The sequence below is a fragment of the Cenococcum geophilum genome (assembly GCF_001692895.1).
Source record: "Cenococcum geophilum 1.58 unplaced genomic scaffold K441scaffold_13, whole genome shotgun sequence".
Lineage (NCBI taxonomy): Eukaryota > Fungi > Ascomycota > Dothideomycetes > Gloniales > Gloniaceae > Cenococcum > Cenococcum geophilum.
Window position 1 is genome coordinate 2,437,311 of NW_027137571.1, and position 13,134 is coordinate 2,450,444.

General features: G+C 45.2%; 3 protein-coding genes across 3 annotated transcripts; 2 read left to right on the top strand and 1 right to left on the bottom strand.

Annotated features, from left to right (window-relative positions):
- Positions 1-5,320: 5,320 nt before the first annotated feature.
- On the bottom strand, positions 5,321-7,030 carry K441DRAFT_552230 (uncharacterized protein; the record flags this gene model as incomplete). The annotated part of the gene is made up of 1 exon (XM_067643135.1): positions 5,321-7,030. A coding segment is annotated over one exon (1,710 nt), but the record flags the coding sequence as incomplete, so codon positions are not given.
- A 2,179-nt stretch (positions 7,031-9,209) lies between these two features.
- K441DRAFT_657280 (uncharacterized protein) lies at positions 9,210-10,750 on the top strand. Its single transcript, XM_067648153.1, has 2 exons — positions 9,210-9,643; positions 9,690-10,750. Exons 1-2 carry the CDS (start codon positions 9,269-9,271, stop codon positions 10,527-10,529), a joined length of 1,215 nt encoding a protein of 404 aa, XP_067506082.1. The 5' UTR covers positions 9,210-9,268; the 3' UTR covers positions 10,530-10,750.
- Positions 10,751-11,523: 773 nt separating this feature from the next.
- K441DRAFT_714537 (uncharacterized protein) lies at positions 11,524-12,548 on the top strand (the record flags this gene model as incomplete). The annotated part of the gene is made up of 2 exons (XM_067653960.1): positions 11,524-11,873; positions 11,920-12,548. The coding sequence occupies 2 exons, from the start codon at positions 11,524-11,526 to the stop codon at positions 12,290-12,292; spliced, it is 723 nt and encodes a 240-aa protein (XP_067506083.1). The 3' UTR covers positions 12,293-12,548.
- Positions 12,549-13,134: the final 586 nt, after the last annotated feature.

Here is a 13,134-nt window from a genome sequence, read left to right on the forward strand (position 1 = left end):
CGACTATATTGAGGATAAGATTAAGGGGTACTTGTAACCTACCTTTGTTCGTGTATATATAGATACTTTAGAGCTATATTTACAATCAAGTCGTTTATTTAATTCTTCGCACTGCAAAGCTTACAGAAGGGGTTAAGGGTAAGGTTTTAGGCCAGATAAGCTGTCTACTCTATATATTAAGCTGTAAGCCTAAATAGGCTAGCTATTTTCGCTTTAAGATTATATTATAGCTATCTAGGTCCGTAATAAGGAAGGGGATATTATACTACCTTTGTCTATTAATATAGAGGTAAATTTATAGGATAGTTATAATGGGTAGCCCTATCTGCCTATTATACCCGTAAATAGAAATTAGTTTAGGCAGTTCTTTAATAAGTGCATTTAGAAAGTTAACTAGCTTTATAGTATACTAGGTGTCTATTAAGGTAAAGGTATTTGCTCTAGAGTTAGCTAAAGTAAAGGTTAAAACTTAGTATCTATTATAGAATAAAGTATAAGGGATAGTGTAGCTTTTTCTACTAACTAACTAACCTAGATTAATATCTAATATATTAATCCCTTTTAACTCTAGAGAGGAGTCTTCCTTTAGGGTTTCTCTTTTTCTAACTCCGCGCTATCCTCCTATATTAATAGAACCTTGTCCGCTTTTACGCCCGTTAGGTAATTCTTTATATAGTAACCTTTTTAACCGTAAGAAAAGTAAGCTTCTTAATTACTAAGGGCCTATATACGGGGGTTACTATATATAGGCTAAGCATTCGTCGGACCTATAGTAGGACTAGCCGTATAGCTAGCTACTAAATTGGCGGTAGGTTATATAGGTGGTACTATAGGGGTTGCTAATTATACTAGGGCATTGCGGGCTATTCTTATATTACTTATAGTCTGATTTAAAGGGTTTCTAGCTTTATACCATTCAGCGCGTGCCTTAATTTAGTAAAGGCCTTAATTAATAGCTAAGCACTAGTCCGTAAGTTCCTTTAGCGTCTATATAGTAGTAAAAACTAGCAGTATAGCTCGCTGCAAGTCTAGGGTAAGCTTATTAAATAGGTCTAGCATTAAATTTTCCTAGGGAATTTAAGCCTAGCCTACTAGGTATAGAAAGCGGGTCTAAAAGGCTAAGAAGGTCTCTATCGTTTTTATATTTAGGCTTTTATAATTAAATCGGGTGTTTTATACTTTAAAGGGGTCCTTATAGATAGAAAATAGATATACAATTATATCTTCTTTAGAGAGGAAGGGATCTGCTAAGTCCTATATATATTGCGGACATAGGTATGTCTATATATTTCTGCCGGTACGGCTAAAGACGTAGGCTATTTTAGCCTAAGTAGTAGGGAAGTAGTCTGTATTAACTTTAAGCTTATCCTATAATTAAAGCTTCCAATTATTAAATATAGGGTTAGTTCCGTCTATAAGTAATAAGGGGTTTATAACCTTTACGGACCGCGATAATACTAATGCTATACGTTAGGCTAGGGCCTTAAGGACTATAGTAAGTCTTTAGGTATTTAATAATTCTTTACTAAGTATAAGGGGTTCTCTAGCTTTAAGCAGCTCTTAAAGTTATTTAATTTTAGTATTAGCTACTATAAGCTCCACCTAGGAGTTTAAGTTAGTTACTATTTTACTATTAGAGGTATTTAAGGGTCCTATAGCTGCTTTGCCGGCCGCTATGGTTCTTAGTATAATAATATAGTTATTAAGGTAACTTTTAGTAGAATTCTATAGGGGTCCTAGTCTATATATATTCTATAGGTATTGTTATTCTTTTCTATTCTTCTAGTTCTATTTTATTCTTTAAGTTTTAGTAATAGTCTTTAGGTTTATTTCTGTGTTCTATTCTTATTTATAATCTATAGATATTTTTTAAGTTCCTTTTTAGAAAGAAGAGTAGACGAGCTTTAGATAATGTTAGCGACTTAGTTAATTAAGGCACGAGTATAGCAAAAGGGACGCGTAAGCCTATATAATTGGTAGTCTATAAATAAAGATCTAAAGCTAGAGAAAGAAAAGGAAACGGAGGGTAGCGCCGCTTAATGTTATATATGGTCCTCTAGTTACGTAACAATAACTGTTTATAACTGTCTGCAACTGTCTACTATAATCCACTAATATCTATTAGCCATAATCTACTAGTTTCCACTAGTGCCGTAACACCCACTCTATTTTCTTACTAAAAATTATAAAAATCGCGGTATAATATCTCTATAACTATTTAATAATAACTTCTAAATTTTTATATTTAAGCTTATATATATACTCTACCTCTTTTCCCTTAATTTTAAATAAATCTATTAAGTAGTTATAGAGATATATAGTTTAAGACTAAATTCTACTCTAATTTTTATATCTCTATAATTACTACGTCAGGAAAAAATTTACCAGCATTTTTGCAGCATTTGGCAGCATTTGGCGGCCAAATGCGCATTCCGCGCACTATAATGTGTAGCGTATAGTATCGACTAAGGTGCGGTATACTGCCGTATTTAATAATGCGATGCAGCATTCTGCCGTATACTGCTGTATTTAATAACGCGGTGCAGCTAACTGCCGTATTTAATAATGCGGTGCAGCTAACTGCCGTATTTAACAATGCGGTGCAGCTAACTGCCATATTTAACAATATGGTGCAGTATACTGCCGTATTTAACAATGCAGTACAGCTAATTGCGCATTTTGCACTTAATGCGCAATTAATATATAATGCCCTCCTCGTGCATTCTGTATATAATGCCCTCCTCGCGCATTTTATATATCTTGCTCTTCCTACGCACTTAATAGTATTTGCTTGGTTTATATAGTTGGTGCAAAATTATATTATTTTAGATAATTTAATATATAGCGACGGTTCTCTTCTACCTGCCTTACCTACCCGACCTACCTTGCCTACCTGCCTACCTGCCTGCCCTACCTACCTGCCTGCCTGCCTACCTATCTTACCTGGCCTTACCTGCCTACCCGCCTGCCTACCTGGCCTACTTGCCTGCCTGCCTGCCTGCCTGCCCTGCCTGCCTACCTGTCTGTCTGTCTGTCTGTCTATAACCTACCCGTCTTATGGCCTACCTATCTGTGCCTACCTGTCTGTGCCTACCTGTCTATGTTACCTTGATTCGATCGATCGATCGAATCGTTTATTGTGTTCGCTGGCTGGTCGTTTTAAACGGTTAGTTATGTGGCTCTGGCGGACGGTCTCATCTGGCTCCGGCGACGGTCGTCTAGCTCTGACGACGGTCGTCTGGCTCTGACGGTCGTCTAGCTCTGGCGACGGTCATCTGGCCTCCGGCGACGGTCGTCCAGCTCTGACGACGGTCGTCTGGCTCTGACGACGGTCATCTGGCTCTGACGACGATCGTCCAAGCTCTGGCGACGGTCATCTGGCTCCGGCGGACGGTCGTCTAGCTCTGACGACGGTTGTCGTGGCTCTGACGGTCGGTCTAGCTCGGGCGACGGTCCGTCTGCTGGCTGTCGTTCTGGTGTCTTCCCTAGGTAGGGGAGGATGTAAGGAAGGGTAAAAAATGAGGTGGCTACCTAGGTGTATATAGGGGGTATACTTTGGCAGAGGCACGTGTAGAGGCTATCGGGAATATAGCGGGGGCCCGATGCGGAGCTTCGTGTAGAGCCTCCGTACGCAGAGCTTCGCGCAGAGCCTTGTGCAGAGCCTCTGTACGCAGAGCTTTATGTAGAGCCTTGTGTAGAGCCTCGTGCCAGGAGCTTTGTATAAGAGCTTCGTGCAGAGCTTCGTGCAGAGCTTCGTGCAGAGCTTCGTGCAGAGCTTCGTGTAGAGCTTCGTGCAGAGCTTCGTGCAGAGCTTCGTGCAGAGCTTCGTGCAGAGCTTTCGTGTAGAACTTCGTGCAGAGCTTCGTGTAGAGCTTCGTGCAGAGCTTCGTGTAGAACTTCGTGCAGAGCTTCGTTGTAGAGCTTTCGTGCAGAGCTTCGTGTAGAACTTCGTGCAGAGCTTCGTGTAGAGCTTCGTGCAGAGCTTCGTGTAGAACTTCGTGCAAGAAGCTTCGTGTAGAGCTTGCGTGCAGAGCTTCGTGTTGAACTTCGTGCAGAGCTTCGTGTAGAGCTTCGTGCAGAGCCTCGTGTAGAACTTCGTGCAGAGCTTTTGTGGTAGAGCTTTCGTGCAGAGGCTTCGTGTAAAGCTTCGTGCAGAGCTTCGTGCAGAACTTCGTGTAGAGAGCTTTTATATAGAACATTTGTGCCAGAGCTTCGTGTAGAGCTTCGCGCAAAGGCTTCGCTGCGGAACTTCGTGGCAGAACTTTAAACTTTATATAGAACTTTAGGAAAAAATTACTAGCATCTAATTTTACTTTTCTGCCATTTTTAGCATTTTCTAGCATTTTAGTAGCTAAATGCTAATACTTAATTATAAATGCGGCATTTGGCGCTAAATGCTAGTACTTAGTAATAAATGCCGCATTTAGCTGCTAAATGCTAGAAAATGCTAGAAATGCTAGAAAATGCTAAAATGGCAGAAAAGTAAAATCAGATGCTGGTAAATTTTTTCCTGACGTAAGCAAATTAATTTAATATTCTTTAAAATTAAAAGAGAAGAAGTAATATATATATATATAAGCTTAAATATAAATTTTTGGAAGTTATTATTAAGTAGTTGTTAAGATATTATACTATGATTTTTATGATTTTTAATAAGGGATGGGGCGGGCCACTAAGTGGGGTGGGCCGGTGAGTGGTGAAACACGTTAAGTTAAATCACACCTTACCTTAATAAGGAGGGACTGTGGCTAGTAGCGCCGCAACGCCATGCCCAAGACAGTTGTTCGTTCTACCCAACCCAGTTATATCTACTTTCTCCACTTCAAAAAGTAGACCTTCTCAAGGGTCTGGCTAGAGCGGGTCGGCCTAGTAGTAGCGACATGCGGAACACAGAATGCTGTAATAATCGTCGTATATCTGCACCCTAATGCCGGGTTTACCCGCTTTAGGGCGGTTATAAGGGAGTTCGAGAAGTATATATAGAGACGAGGTCACGTTTAAGTACTAAGGCCACATAAGGGATTGGTGATCGAATGGTGTGATAATAGAAATAAAACATGGATGAAAAATCTAAAATCTCGATGCAGAGGAAATGAAATATAGTTTTTTGGAAATTTAAGGAAAGGTGTTATGAAGGGGAAGGTTCTGCGTTTTATGTCTCTGAAAATCTGAAGGGTAGCAACTAATTTTCTCGATATTAGGCGATGGATGCCTAGTTGAAGAAATTTGGTGTAACAGTCCGAATTTATATTCCAAAGCCGCGATAGAGTAAGCACTAAGTGTCTAACCTAAACTCTTAATACCACTACCAAGCATTCGCTTAAACTGATTCCACATCGGAAGGCACAAGATAAAATCCGCTACCCGCATTCCTTCTCAACTGCACCTCCCCGACCTCCTTCTCCTTCGTCACATACGCTAAATTCGCCAATCCCTCACCTCCTTTCTCCAACACTTCCCTCGCATCAGTAACCAGAGCAGCAACAGGCCCATCAAACACAACTCTCCTCTCACACAACGCCTTCTTTCCCATGACTAAAACCACCGCCGAAAGCGTCAACAGCACGCTGAGTGCCAGCCAAGCGAACGCCCTAGCCTTCGACACCGAGGCAAGAACCCTGGACTCATAATAACGGACGTCTAGCGTCCTGGTATCGGGTTCGTACGATCGATAGAGCATGTCCCAGGCCCCTTGGTACGAATACCGGATCAGCTTATCGAGGTATCCTTCTATGTCGTCCCAAGTATACAGTGTGGTCGAGTTCATCATTGCAACGTTGCTCATGACATCGGGCATAAGGTACATCGCTTCCTTGACCCAGGGGCCACCCTTCAAGTCCAGCTCGGCGCCCGGGAGATCGGCTTCCACGACACGATCGGAGACGTGGGTACTCGTTGGGCTCTGCGCTACCCCGGCAGTCAAGTTGACGATGGCGTACGTGTGACACCATTGGTAGTTCCCCCCATCCGTGGTTCTGAATATGTTGTTGGGTGTCTTGCCAAATATGCTGACTTTGAATTCATCGCAGCCCACCCATGGACTGCCGTCGGCGCCCGGTATTCCGGCGAGTATTACTGCGTACATGATCCCGCTCTTCTTGTAGTCGGCCGGACGTTCCATTACAAATTTTAAATCGTCCTTGGGCGGTAGTTCATCATAGAACCCAGGCCTGTCATCGGGGTCAAACAGGACTGCATTGCCATTGACACCGTACCTGAGAGGTGCCTCATCGACTCGAGATAGTAACGTCCCAGACTTCTCTTTATCAGACACGGAGTCTTTGGCGATTTTGAGAACCCTTTCTGGAGGAGGTGATGTGGGAAAGGTAATGGAGTGGATCCGAATGCATGGAACGACGGCATTATAAAGTGTCGAATTTATGGGTATGGAAACACCCGGGACGTCGTTCATGACGTGACGAGAATGTACGCGATCAGTGGCCGAACCATCCCAAGCCATGGTCGTCATTGCCGCTGCGCGCCGGATGCTGGCACGCCTATCCACAGACTGGTAATAGTACCAAAACCAACTGGTAGGATTGGCTTTAGGGTTTCCAGCTTGCGTCGACCACAGCGTCTGGCTGAATTCGAACGAAGGGCTCCAGTTGACGGCACCGGTGATAAGAGGAGCGATGAGCTGTTGAGGTATGACCAGGAAGAGGAGAAGCAAAACAAGTCCTTTGGTAGAAGACCTTGGAATCGGTGGGACATTGAATGTCATTATGCGGTTCAGTTGTGGAAGGGTCAGTCCTCCCGGGCGCTTCTCCAGTAATATGAACGCGCAATTCCACATTATCGTTCCCGCCCATGCTCCGACGAGGAGTCTTACGATCGTCAATCCGGTGGAAACGAGTGTCGTGACGTCGGAAACTTTGAGTTTGAACTTTCCGCCGTCGACATGTCGGGGCGATTCCGTTGGGACCGCGAGATAGCCATCAAGGACGTAGGCTATGGTGAAGGATATAACAGCACAACAAGCTAGGTGGAGCAGTGGGAGATTGGTTGACTTCAACCCGCAGGACAAGTAAGTTTCGCCAGCTCAGAGTTTACCAGTGTCTAGCGCGGTGAGTGTGTCGGTGGGTTTGGGTGGAGCTGCCCCCATTACGGACTAAAGAAAGAGGAGGACTTTAGGATATGTATTGGGAGATATTAGGGTCGGATAGTGTTTGATCTTATATCCAATTGCTCTTGGCTGAGTAGGAGAATTAAAGGATAGAACGACAGACAGATCAAGCTGCTGGGAGGGATGGCGCTTTACTGTGGCCTGACTGATTATCTGGGACGATTCGAAGCACAAATGCCGAGCTGGAGGTAGGGTTTTTGATGTATTTATGGCGCCAGAACTGGTCCTCCGCGTTCGTGGCACCCCCTTATGCTACGAGAGACTGTTGTTGTGTCGAACGGACAAGTTACTTAGAAGAACTCTGTCTATTGAATGTGGCTCTAGAGCCTCTATAAATACATAAGGAAAATAGGTAGTAGACTACTTCGCTGACCGTATCGTAGACTGAGTCGTAGACCGTGTTGTTGACTGAGTCGTTGACCGAGACAGTAGTAAGACATACGAGAACAAGGTGGTGAGTCATAAGGTGGTACCTGAGAGTGACCTCAACGGTCGACATGTTGTTAACATAGAGTGCCAGCTGGGCTTTGTGATTATCCTAGTCAACATTCTAGAAGCGTATGATGCTTCACCTCTTTTGAATTGTCTGTATCTTTGCCCTGTATGTATCCTGGTCCCGTCCAGACGAGTATTCGCCGGATGAAGCAAAAAGAAGAGAGAAGCTTGGCTTCCCCTATGGTTACCTAGCTTTTGCCAGCTTAGACTTGCCGAATAAATCGTCGTGAGAATTCTAGCCAATTTATTGATAGTATCGGAGGAGCGTGCAGGAGAAGATATTTACGTACCCCTCCTTTTTGCGATAGTGAAAATTTAATCAGTTAGTGGCGGCTATAAGGCTGGCTGAAGCTATTTAGGGAGCCTTGTCGCGCGTCGATTTATAATCTGCAAGATTCCTAGAGCCAGCAAATTTATTGTGTCGTCTTGTCGAGTTCATATATTCCGCGTGTGCGTATAATCACTTGCTTTGCTCTTTGTCTAGCATGAACAACGGCGAGTCTAGTAGGAAAATGAATGCCGTACCCAACCTAGGTCATGCTACAAGACGGCCATGTCGAGGCTCATTTTTGCGCAGATAGCTAGGCTCATTTAGAGAAGAGCCTCAAGCTAGGTTCAACGGATCCAATGGTAGAGAGTCGGAGCTAATGCTATCTATTATCGGACTCGGCGTCTCAGCTGAACAGTGCCACCTCGGCGAGGTCGTGCAGCCGGCCATGCGATGGGCCCCAAACGGTGTTACGGCGGAACATGGTTGAGCGAGAGGAAAGCCGTGGTGTTCTTCACCAGAGAGTGGGCGTAGTTATCAATTGGCTCTTGTGGGAACGAAAGTGCAACAGGCGTCGCTCTGCCGGGCTGACGGAAATTACGCTAGGCCAATCTGGGAAATCGCGCTGCTTGTCCCGCCGCCACAACATGCAACATCGCCATAACATGCCCTTCCCTCATCTTCAGCCTCGAATCCGAGAAAGACTGCATAACATGAGCTCCCATTCCCGACCGAATCCGGCGGCGACCAACGGATGGTGTGGTCAGCACACTGCCGGAGACATGCGGCTCAACCTTGGAAATGGCTATAAGCGCCTGAACCTTTCCCTCTGTAGATGAATTTTCCAAGCCTTATCTCTGCAAGTCAAAATGCAGCCCTCTAAGAACAGTACTGCCTCTTCTGCTCGACCTCGCCGGGTGACCTTCTTGTCTTCGTCGCTTGGCAGTGTGACTACAGACGCAGCCGCACGCTGCCATAACGTTCTCGAAAACCTACACACCAGTATCTGCGGAGCACTGATTTTCTTACCCAAAGCGTTTGGGGTCCCAGTACCGGAGCCGGGCTACCCATTCTTGGAGCCTCCTGAGTCGTCATATCTCGACTTCCAAGCCACGCCGTCAAACGACTCCACTATCATCGCCGACTCGAAGTATTTCTCCGACCGCTCCCTCCAGTTCGGGTCCTGGATTCGGAGAGCGAAAGAGATTCGTTCCTCCCGTGACTTCGCCCTTTGCACCGGAAACCTATCCTTAGCCCTTGCCGACGTGGGCGCGGCCTACCAAACAAGCTCGAATGGCTCCACAACCATACTCACTCTTCTTCCAGCGGCAGGAGCTCTGATTGGAGCTCCTGCTGAAGAGTTATGGGTCTTGTATAAGTTGATGCCGTTGGCCGGAATATTGTCCGTCGCCCTCTCTCTGGGCGGGAACATTATCCCTCGCCGCATCAATGATTACACAAATCCCGAAGGACTCCTGGACAGGAGCGTGGGTGGCGCTACAGCGGCTGAAAGCTCACAAGGATCATCGAGGAGTGTTACAGTTATCGATGTGACAAGTGAGGGACCGAAAACCCAAAAGAAAGCGAAAGAGTTTGCGGATACCGTGCACATGAAGGCCACGACGAAGCACCATTCTAAGCACAATCCCAACTTGGAGATCATCGTGGGGATCATTCTACTCTGTGGCTGTCTATCTTGTATACTCGCAGCGTGCTGGCTTCTACAATCAGGCGCAATAGTCGTCTGGTGGTGCACTGTAAGTCCGTCTTCGCCAACCACAAATTTTTTTACTAATGTCCAAGGGCAAAAATTGGATGTATCTGTGGTATGGTATTACCGTAATGTCTGGCCTGCTCGAAAATGTCTCGGGTGCACCATTCAGCAAATCGTGGACTATTCGAATCTCTGGACTCCAACCCCCCGAGAAGCTGCCCTCGGTTGTTACTACACAAGCCGATGCGATGTCAGCTCAGACTCTAGAATCTCGCAAAGACGAGCTGATAACCGTTGCGACCAAGGAAGAGCAACCAATCTCCCTAACAAACGATGAGCAGGCGACTGTCAAGACCATTGAATTGCCTCACGGTGTCTTCCCACTCGAGAAAAATATTCTTAAAGAACTCATGAAGGTCTACAAGACAAAAGGCTACAAGGCAAAGCGTAACCAGACCGCCATCGAGGAGACACCCCTCACCTCCTCTAACACAGTCTACGTGATATTCAGCATCCGGGGTGTTCACAAACGCAACACAGCCTTCCGTCTGATCTCCAAACTCATCGCCGTCGGCGTCTTCGTTTTCTCAACCGCACTCTTCGCCAGCTCGGCACTCGTAACCATCCTAGCCGCTACCATCACTATGATCCTAGTTCTGGTAGCAGGAATATTTGGACGCGTCACCGCAATGTGGATCTCCACGGTCATCATGAGGGACAAGCACGTTATTAATCTCGTTGTGAAGGAAGAACAGGCCGATCAATACATGAAGGCGCTACTGGCAAAGAAGGGGTTGATTTACGAAGTACTCAGTCATGTTATCGTAAATGGGAAATGTGTGCGGAAGTATGGCCTTGGATTGCAGTGGAGTATGTTGCTTGGGGTGTTGGCACCACCTTACGATCTTAAGAAGATTACCGCTTCCTAAAAGGCCTTACAGGCTCAGAATGTGAAGGTCAAGTGGAACGATTACATCCGTCTTTTCTGCAGTCTTTAATAGTATTTGCTTGGCGATCTGCAGAGCTCGAAAGTTTATTTGAGAATTATTTTATTCTAGTTTCCCCTGATGCAGGACAACACGTGCGCTACTCGCTTGTTAACATCTATGAATCACAGCGTAAACTTCGAAACACTACAATACAAAAATACATGCCCAAGACGCCCTGAGTGCATAAGTCTCACCATTGTCTCCGAATCCGCAATTGATATAAACAAGTTATCGGCCTCTTTGCGTAGGTCTGACTGCTGGAAATATCGCCACCGAACATGGCAACGGACATTGAAAATGCGGCCATATACCTCGAGTCCGAGCACACAACGTCCTAGGAAACTCAGACCTTGAAACCGCTCCGCCCGATCTTTCTCGTACCGATGCTACACCTCTATCTCCCCCCGCATATGACACCATGTTCTGCCGCTGGATTGACCCGCGTAAATCCCGCCCGCTGACACACGGATTTTGAAATGGGGCTGGGAGTCTCATGCGCGGAAGAACAAACAGTTAACGTCCGCAGTGAGAGTATCCTTGGAGGAGCATTCCGTGCCTAACGAGGAACGTGATCCAATCAATTAGCAGCATCTCAGCCAATGATTAATTCCGTCAATGCCAAAGCGCAGGCAATGCTTGTGCTGAGGAGTTATCATAGCCACTAAATGCTGCACGTCGAATTCCACCCCAGGTGGCAAAACGGCGGGTGATACGCTAATGGTTTTAATAGCTGTTTAGCTCTTCATACGGTCTACCTCGTGCAGATGGCATAGCCGTCTCTTCCTTCAGCAGCCTATCTTTGTCAATAGGGGAGGACGTAGCTATAAAAGTGCCGCTCGTCCGGTGCTCACAGACATCCAAATCAACGTTCTTTTGCTTTAGAAATCCGTGCTCTCCCAAGTATTATTCTTTTCCGTCTTTATAGAAAGATCGTATGTCGCCCCGATCGAGCTTGAAACAGATTGCTAATGTTTGTAGTTCCTTAAGCGGCGTCGGGGAGATCCCTATACACTTTTGCCCCGACAGCGTCACCGTCGATCGCCAAACTACTAGTGATAATAAGGAGACGGTCGTTGAAGCGCCAGCTGATAAGAAGGCATACTATAGTTGCACAGAGACGTTGGTTGGCAGCAGTAATAAGTCAGTCATTGGAAGTGATAAGTCGGTTATTGGAAGCGATAAGTCGATCAGTAACTGCAGCGAATGGACCAGCAGCGGCAGCGAGAGGTCAATTAGTGACGTTGATGAAAGTCGGACTTGGTGTGACCATGTGGAGTTAGAGATGTAAGTGTTGGACGTTAATGTAACGAAAGGATCCAACGAGAAGCAGAAAAACCCTCAAGGTCGTTCTAGGGAGTCATACTCTTACTGCTGTGTTGGGTTCTTCCTCACTGTATCGCGCGCAGTGCTTGGCCTATTCTGGAATTGCCAAATTGGGCTCTGAGTCCGGTCGCAAAGTAGAAGACCTCATTCACAGCCTGAGGACCGCCAATGGGGGCCAAATACGAGCGGATGACCCAGGGTTTGTTCCTTTTCTTAAGGACATCTCACGCTTGCCACCTGAGCCACTGGTGGTGGTCTTTAAGCCCATATTGAGTACGATCTCAGAGGTTCAAATCTCTAAGAAGGGGGCTTATTCTGGTTTCTGGGGGCTGTTTATTCTTTGGTGCTTAATGCACAGCGCTATCCTTGTCGTCTTTTAGTATAATAATTTGTGATGCTACAATGCGGATTACTACGGTTTGTAATACTATAACCCGGACTATAACGACTTGTAGCATAATATCTAGCGGTAGTATAACTCGGGGTATTTGCCAGGATCGTAATAAAGAATAAAAAGGTACTATAATGCTAAGAGATTTAAGGGACCAGATCTTAAGAAGGGAGATAAAGTATGGCTACTATATAAAAATTTCAAGAGTCGACGACTAAGCAAGAAGTTGGACTACGTTAGACTAGGACCATTTAAAATTATAGTAAAGATTTTAGAAGTTATATACAGACTTAACTTACTAGAAAAGATAAAGATCTACCCTATATAATATATTATAATGCTAGAACCAGTATATAGAGATATTAAGCTACTAGTCTATAAGGCAGATTGTAAGGGATATTTGTAAGGGATATTATTGCGGACACCTCGGGTTGCTCTCAGGACAACCCCCGGACACCCCTTGGATGGTCGCCAGTTACGTGCCGGAGGCACGTGCCCGTAGTATATAGTCTCTATGATCCCAGAGGCCTTACCTCCTTAAGGATTTATCTCTCTTACCAATCTATTCTATTCCTACAATCGTGCTTTATAGCCCCCTATCTATAAAACCCCCTTATATTTAAATCCTTCCTACTCCTTTTTAGAAGGGTAGTTGGCTTTAAGGACTAGATTATTTGTTTATATCTTTTATTTATAACTATTATCTTCCCTTAAAAATCTTATAATAACCTAAACGGAAACTCTACGGGTACCTTATAGAAAGCCGTCGCGCTAAGGCAGAAAGGTCCCTTTAATAGCAAGAGATTGCAATAATATAACCCTCTAGGTAAG

Excerpts from the sequence above, each read along its gene's own strand:
- K441DRAFT_657280 (XM_067648153.1), top strand. The coding sequence starts at position 9,269 with ATGCCGTTGGCCGGAATATTGTCCGTCGCCCTCTCTCTGGGCGGGAAC. Across the intron at positions 9,644-9,689 it reads TAGTCGTCTGGTGGTGCACT|GGCAAAAATTGGATGTATCT; the intron begins GTAAGTCCGTCT and ends CTAATGTCCAAG.